Consider the following 8434-nt stretch of genomic DNA (forward strand, 5'->3'; position numbering starts at 1 on the left):
TGGAGCACCTGGACACCCCCTTTGTTCTGAGCCAGCAGTACAGGCTGCACAGGGACTTGGCAGTAATTTAAAAGCTCGTTCTCTGCATCCAAACATCATGTCAGGATGAAATTCAATCCATCCTGCCATCATTTAACGAGCACGCCCGGGACCACTGTACCTTGGAGGCATGATGTCACACATCAGCAGAGAGATTATTTGTTTTGAAGCTTGTGAATAGCTCCAAGACTTCATTTCAAAGTGCTCCACGCAGAGTCATGACTCAAACCCTTCTGGTCTCACAGAAGGGCACAACTGACTATACAGTTTCCTTGTGCCATTTCTGAGCATCCTGTAAGGGATTAGTTGATATTTAATTTTATTATCCTTTCTTCTCTTTTATGTAGGAATGGCTTTGTCATTGCTTCGATTCCTTCATGTCCATGACACATATTCTTAAGTGTCATATCAATGATGTCTCTACTGAGAGAAGCAGAGACAGCCGCAGCAGAAAGCACTGCAGCAAAACCCAAGGCATCCACTCCATTTCAGGTGATTTTTAATTTATATACAGCCATTGGGAAAATCATAGTATGAAAGTCATCTTCAGACCTGTGACAAGGCAGCTGTGCACAACACCTGTCTGGTTTCTCCTTTTGTAAGAACAAGCAATTATTACTCAGAATTTTATACCTGTCTCTTGAAGGCACCAAGATATTAATCTAGGGCAATTTGCTGAGGAGCCAACAATTTTTTTTACCAGATCATAATAGTTCAGACTCGCTGGAAGCAACTAAAGTGATACCCAGGTTTAGCAGCAGTATCACCCGACTGAAAATAGGCAGCATGGAAAATAGAGACAATCATTCTGAATGGGTCATTTAATGCTGAATTCCTGAATGTTATTCAGTCTTAAACCACAAAGCTTTAACATAAAAAGCCCGGAGGTGCGTAAAGGACCTGTCCTTGTCTGCAGTGGAATTTACTCTTGTATTAGTATTAAAGCAAGAACAAATGACAAGTGCAGACACTGTACAAGACTGCCAGCCTGGATGAAACTGGGAATAACTTCAGTCATACTCTCAGTTTATTCCAGTGTTCCTTCCATGGTGAAGGACCATCAGGAAAGCCATGGTTTCTGTCCCAAGCAAAGCTCCATCACTGAGTGACTGTTCAAAAAGCATGCAAAGAGATACTAAACCAGACAGGGTTCAGAGCACAGGGCATGTGTTGTTGCTGCGTAATCCTGGAGAAGAAAGGAAGGGGATCTGCATTGGCTGAAGAATTTGCAATGGGATCCAAAGACATCTGGATCCTGGAGTGACGAGTATCACATTAGAGCTATTACTGCGCCACAGCAAGGTCCTTCCTGCTGCATGGGTGGCAGCCTGGAATAGCCCCCACTGAACCCGCACAGCCTCACACTGCACAGAATGCTTAAGAGGCTGTAGCTTGTAGCAAGAAGCTTGGTGGCAAGAGATCTTAGGTGAAGATCAGGCATGGCAGTTCCAGACTTCAATTATAATATGTTCCTGGCAAAAGCGACATTTAGATGGACAACAGAATGAGCAGAGCTGCATTCAGTGGCTGCAGATCAGTGTTTTATGTTAAGTGAAATTATTGTACACCAATATGAACATAAATCTGGCCAATACAGAGGGTTGATTAGCACAGCTCTACACTCCAAGTAATGGTATTAAAGATGCAGTGTGAATTTCAGGGAATTAATTGTATTGATCACATTGTTTCAATTATGATGCATCAGGCATTTTTATGGCAGATTAAATTAATTGCATTTACCATTCATTAATATAGAGTATTAACTATGCTTATGAAGAAATATTTTTACCCCCTTCCTGCAGACATTCCCTGGGCCCATATGCCATTACTTTTCCTCTCATATCCTCATTGCAGCAGATAAGGGGAGGAGATACCAATGGTGCAATGTAGCTTCCCGCTAACGGAGACAGAGTAGCTTTTCCTTGAACTAGGCACAGGAGCCTGCATGCAATAGAAGAGATTAACGCCAGGTGGCAAATTACAGCTGATTATAATAGGTTCATGGGTAGAGCAACACAATGTAATATTGCCAGGAAAACAACATATCTGTCAGACAACTCTCCCTTTGCATGATCCCTTTGAAAATAGGATACTTGTTTTTTTCTGCCTTCAATGGAAATATATCTGCTCCTTCAGTATTGATTGCAGAACCCCTGGAAGATCAACAAGGACCCCATGCCTGCTGTCCTACTGTTGTCAGTGAAACAGTGGCATGGTCTGGGCATTCCTAGGCAGGATCTGAGCCCTATGGCTTAGGTAACACACATGCACTGATGAACTAAATGAAATTACGAAAGGGAAGTCCCTGCCCCGACAGCATGCACTGGCAGAAAGGCATGATGCCAACATGAACAGTAGTGAGCTACAAATGGTGATGGCCCAGGAGTCCCATCGGCTTGGAGATGAAGGAGAAACACAGAACCAGGTGGCACCTGGGGAGGTCACCTCTTCCTTTCTTACCTGCTTTAAGGCTCCTACTGCTGCAGTCCCTGAACTGCTCCATCATCCACTTCTCCCCTGATTGTGCTTCTTCAGGAATGGTGCAAAATGTCTCTAAAGTCAACTGCCTCTGCACTGACAACAGCCAGCAATTCTTGCAGTGCTTTTGGAGTGCCTTTCTGCCTGCTGGGAAGCTGACAGGATATTCTTCTAGTCCTGCACGTGGCACTGCTTTTAGCTGTGAAGAGACTTGTCCAAGGGCACACAAGGGTTTGGTGGGCTTGCCAAGGGCAGGCCACAAACACAGAGGCTTGCCAGCCATATACCACCTTTCATCACCTTTATGCCAGTCCAATCCCCTCAACCCTTCCGCAGACAGCAAATATCTTAGTTATTTTTACAAGAATTTCATGTATCTGTTGATCTGCAAACATACATTTCAAATGAAATGGCTAGGACTTTGACACTTCTTAAAATATACATTTTATTATTTTCTGGTGTTTGCTATGAAGGTTTCATTCAAATTGTGAAGGTACACAGCCTTTACAAACTTCTTGAGTTAAAGGTTTTTGTTGGTGGTTTTATGCTCAGTTTCTTTCATGGCAGAGGAAAATACATAGGCTATAAAATGTTGAAAGTCATTAGATGTTTAGTATTACCGCTTCATATATGCTGTGGAATGCTTTGTAGAAATACTATATAAAATAAGGCAGACTTTGACAGGGAATTCAGTCATAAAATTTCATGGGAGAAAACAAACAGTTCCAACATATTATTTTTGTAGCCAAGGGAAGATCAGGTGGTCATCACTGGTTTGTGGGAGAACTACTGCAGTTCTGGTGCTCAGACAGTATACATTTCTCGTTTATTCTACTATTCTCAAGTAAGACCTTTTCAATAAAACTTATTTTAATTAACATAAATCAGACAATATTTAAACATACACATCTATCCTTACAGTGCAATAAAAATGTATCATTGTATAGTATTTTGTATTTGCATTATGAAAATAAAAGGTCTGTACATCAATTAAATGTATATTAATGAGTATGAATCATGTAAATTTGCAATGCATCTAAAGTTGGCTTTGGCTTTTAAGTATTTATAAATTCATAGAAAATATTGAACATCTAACAAAATAAATAAAACATATCATTTTAATCATAGATGCTAACGATCAACCTCAAAAATTCTTGTGTTATTTTTTACATTTGCTGCTAAATTTCTTAAAGAGAACTCACTTTCAGTAGTGCTCAGAAGTGAATGATTGCACCTTCTGTGATGTGAAAAAATAGAGTACATCTATTTTTCATAGACCAAAAATTCCTTCATAGAGAGTTGCATTTTAAATGTCTGATTGTTCTACATAACTGTCTTAAGTGCTTATAAAAAGCATGTAGCTTTCTCATAAAAGCTGTGAGTCTCTATTAATAGATACTTCTTTTTAACTTGCAGGATTGAGGATTAAGCAAAATCTTCTAATGTCCTTTTTATGAGGATTCTTCAAGGTCTTCCAGCTTCACATACTGGTATGAAGATATTGCAAAAATATGTTCACTAATAAACCCTCTTCAGTACAAGTACTGCAGCAATCCAGTGTAATTCCACTTGGTAGGCTTATGTAATTGGAGTCCACACATGGTAGTTTGTGGAAGTCAACTGCTGACCTCACATTCTCTTGAATTTGAAAGTTCCCCAAGCACATGGACTAGCCTTACTGTAATACTGAAGAGACCAAAACAAATCTGAAATCACATGAATAAAAGTGAGCTTGAATAAATATGCATCTGGTTAGTAAATTACACATCATGGTCTAATTGCTATTCTGGTGGTGGTCGGAGGCTCCGCAGCTTCCTTTCATCTAGTCCTTTCCAGTATTTAAAGTTATTATCCAGATGCTGCATCAAATTTGGCAGGTCTGCAAATGCTAGGGAAGAAAGGGCAGAGTGTATTTAGTTTGCAGAATTGAAACAGTCACATGATTCTGTCTGGTTAAATATCACTTGAAATGTCTGGGCAACTGTGTTAAGTAGGAAAGTGTAAATCTGTCATACTGATACTTGAAATGGTTTTGGCTGTATAGCTCTCGTCACTCATGTATCACTCAGGCCACTGAGAACAGTTCTATAAGTCTCCTTAATACTGGTATTGCAAGTCTCAGCAAAGGGACTCAGTTTTCCAGGAGGGGCATAGCTAATTATGCTTGTAATTATTCTACTTTTTCAAATCTCAGTCACATGTCACGATCTGGCATTCAGGAGAGTCACATTTTTGACCACTTTTACCACACAGGCAGCACTTGGAAGGAAACAGCTGCTCCCCCAAGCAGTTTCCAGACTGCAGAAATTTGTCTTGAAGAATAACTGATATTAACATGGACAACATGACTGTGCCCACAGTGCTATCAAGGAGAGTATGTTCTGTTCTCCATTTACAGAGAATCAAATTTAAAATGAAGAAAGTGAAACATTGCCTGAATGTAATATAGTAAAGAGAAGCCACAAGAATGGCTTGTAGCAGTATCAAAATACTTGTAAGCTATAGTAAAGTTATTAAGATGACTTGAACTGCAGAAATCTTCCCTTTTCTCCCCCTTTCTTTAGGAGCCATAAGAAAGCAACTTTATATCACAGTAGTTTCAAAAGTTCACAAAATAGTTATTGTCAGGAAATATAGCAGAGTTTTGCTTACCATCCCAGGCATCAAACATATCGGTAATGAAGTAATCAATGAATGAGATTTGGGATTTGGGGATGCTGCAAGTATTTCTGTCAAAAACTGGCATCACAACAGGTAAACCTTGCCTCTTTTCTTCATCAGTCTGCAAAAAACACTCTTGTGATTATTCATCTAAGACACACTGTTAATTGGGTTTCTTTTAGCAGCAGATTGTGTGGCGCTGACTAGAGCATGCAACTGCTAAATAAACCTGAATAAATCTGAAGAAGCAGCAATTTAATCTTAATCATGTAGTCATCTTGGTTTCAGCAAAACAGCAGAGAAATAGTGCCTTCCAGTGTTTCCCACAAAGTGATACATTTACCTTCTGCATCTACACACAAAGGCAACCCTAAGTAACTTCATGTTACTGATTAAATTATGACTGCTTCGGAGCTAAAAGATGCTCTACCATTTTCAATCTCTGATGGAAGTGACATTCTGTACAAGTCAGAGATGGCAAAGTATCTTTTTATCCTCTTCCCCCCCCCTCCAACCCTTCCGCTGCCTTGAGGTACGGAGTCCCAGTTGCAGTATTTGGTCTACGTAACAATGACTCCACCCTCTCCTTTTCTGCATCTCCCTAAAATCTTTCTTCAGAACAGTGTGCTAAGGTCTTACGGCATTTCTTGGAGGGAGTGCTGTTCCCATTCTAACACTAGGACCTGATGATCCTATTCATGAGGCATAGCCAGCATGTGGGGACACAGAAGGCATCCTTCCTCTGTCTCTTGTGATGGCAATGCATTTGCAAGCAAAACTCAAAAAGCCCAGCTCCAAACTGAACAACTTGAAAGCTTAAATTTTTCAAAAACTGCACTGTAGAAGCTGTCAACTTGTATCCATCTGAAGGCATCTGGTCTTGTATCAGCATGAATAATATCCCATCATTTAAAATAAAGAAGCTGTTAGTTTTCACATTACGTAAGGCAGCCTTCGATGTTCTGGGACACTGGCAGTATATACACTCTTCCCTTTTAAAGAGATGCTCACCTGGAATTTCAGCAGCCCATTTTAGCTGCCTTACCTGTGCAAAGTACTCCTCAGAGATGCGTCCGGCCCACTCTATACACTGTTCTATGGGTCTGCATGGATTGGAAATGTCAGCACACTTTATCAACATGCGTTTGATAAGGATACGGTTTTCAGGAGATGTGAGAACAGTTTTGATCGAGTCTCCATCACCATTATTCTGTAACATTTAAGAATTAAAAAGAATCCATTAGCAAGGTCTCTGTGCACTTACTCAACAGCTTTGTGCCTTGGGAATGCTTTCAGCAGATCCTACAGGATCAGTCCTGCTACTGCCTACCATGTCTGATGTCCAACCGAATTTATAGGGGGATTATGAATGTTAGCCACAGCTCTGAACTAGCACTGAACTCCAGTTTCTGGATTCAGTCACTGTCTTTGTGACAGATCTCTTGGGTATCTTTGGACAAGTCATCTAATCCCTCTATGCCTTATCTGCCTCCTTAAAAGTGTGGAGAGGATCCATTCATCACTACACACAGTGATGAGCACTGTGTAGGCAGAAAAATCTAATTCTCTGCTGAAATCCAAGGATTAATGGACTTACACATTAAGAATGGAATAGCTGGTTTAAAAAAAAAAAAGGACTGACTTGAGATGCATGGTCATCCTCTGCACGCAAACCTCATCAGCGTGAGCATCAATCATTCTGACAGCACGGCTGCTATTAGGAGAGTCAGATCCCACACTGCCGCCCAGGCAGGCTCCTCATTCCCTTCCACTGGACCCATGTTAGTCCATCAGCCCCTGACCTGACTGGGAATTTTGCTGAGAGTTTATCAGTATTAAAGCAATATATTAGAAACACAATTCTGAACAACCTCATCTTTCCTCTGCAAGTCCAGGAAAGTTTTCAGCCCACACACAGCTTATATTTGGTTCCCAGGCTGCACACACAAGCACGTCAATGGCACTCTATATTTGGAGACAGTATCCAGCTAATATGAGTAAAGGCTCCAATGATCCAGATTAGAAGCTATTTTCTGTGGAGCTCTGATGAAGTAAATTTCCAGAGGACTGAGATTCAAGATTAAAATATCTTAAAAAATTACCTATAAGTACAACATTATTACTTGACTCTTTAGGGATGGGGAGGTACAGAAATTTACAACTCTATCTACTCATAATAGAAACTCTTTGAAGCAAGGAATATACCAGACTTCTTTGGCACCTAACAAGGTCTTGGTCTATAGTTAGAGCAGTGAAGAAGTAACAGTAACAATGATGATGATAATGATGATAATAATAATAATAATGTCCTGCCAGTTCCTGCAGTATTTTGTATGAAGAGGGAGAACAAAGCAGCAGAAACATTCTGACCTTTTATATTAGAACCTATTTTTCAGAAGAAAGTTCTTGTGGGGAAGAAACTGACAATAATAAAATTATTATTTGGTAGTATACTGTCTCAGAAACACCAGCTCCACAGAGACTCACAAACCGATTTTTTTCCCTCATTTTTAGATATGTGGAAGGGAAAATACAGAGGAAATAAAGTGAGGTGCCTACATCTCCAAAGGCATTGCAAAATTACCTAAGAGAAAGCCAAAATAAAGTGAGGACAGCTACAGAAACACAAGCATGGAAATTAAGCATGGAAAATTACTAGAAATCATTCAGCTAAGGACAGTAGAGAATGTCCTAGTAGGTAAACCACCAGGAATCAAGAAAGGATGTTCACTTCTGTGATCTGTTCAAACCAAGGGCATAGTTCTACTTACTGGATGCGGATGTCTTGGGAATAAAATGTGCTAACTGTGCTCAGTCCCAGCATCCTGCTCAGAGTGCAGAGGTGTCTCTGCATGTCAGATGTTGGCTTCCTGTCATAGGCTTAGGTGACATCATGAAGGGAAATGGGAGGATAAAGGATGCTGGAGCTGGAAAGGATTTTTTTCGGTTTATGAAACAAAAGAAGAAAGGAAACAAACAGAGCAGCTTCTCAGCATGGCTCTTTGAGCAAATATGTATAAAAATAATAAATAAAAAAAATAAGAGGAACTGTCCCATTTGGAACACACGGTTGGCAGCTCAGCCTGCAAACACTACACTGAGTCACCGCCACGACTGAAAACAAGGCCAGGAAACACACGCTGCCGCTGCAACCAGATATACAGCCAGAGTTGAATGAGATCTGCCAGAGTTGTTCTGCTAGAAACAAGCACAGCAAATGATTTGGTTTACCCACTCACACATTACAGGCCTTTTA

General features: G+C 40.4%; 1 protein-coding gene across 2 annotated transcripts in view; it reads right to left on the reverse strand.

Moving 5' to 3' along the window:
* Positions 1-4298: 4298 nt before the first annotated feature.
* Positions 4299-8434, reverse strand: part of LOC104463668 (high affinity cAMP-specific and IBMX-insensitive 3',5'-cyclic phosphodiesterase 8A-like) — a 37597-nt gene continuing 33461 nt past the window's right edge. For both annotated transcript variants that reach the window (XM_010076090.1, XM_010076091.1), the window contains 3 exons: positions 6224-6388; positions 5170-5299; positions 4299-4405 (listed from right to left, as the gene is read on the reverse strand). In XM_010076090.1, the coding sequence (XP_010074392.1) occupies positions 4299-4405; positions 5170-5299; positions 6224-6388 (402 nt within the window). The remainder of the gene's footprint in view (positions 4406-5169; positions 5300-6223; positions 6389-8434) is intronic.

The sequence above is a fragment of the Pterocles gutturalis genome, unplaced genomic scaffold, assembly GCF_000699245.1.
Source record: "Pterocles gutturalis isolate BGI_N339 unplaced genomic scaffold, ASM69924v1 scaffold11863, whole genome shotgun sequence".
Classification (NCBI taxonomy): Eukaryota; Metazoa; Chordata; class Aves; order Pterocliformes; family Pteroclidae; genus Pterocles; species Pterocles gutturalis.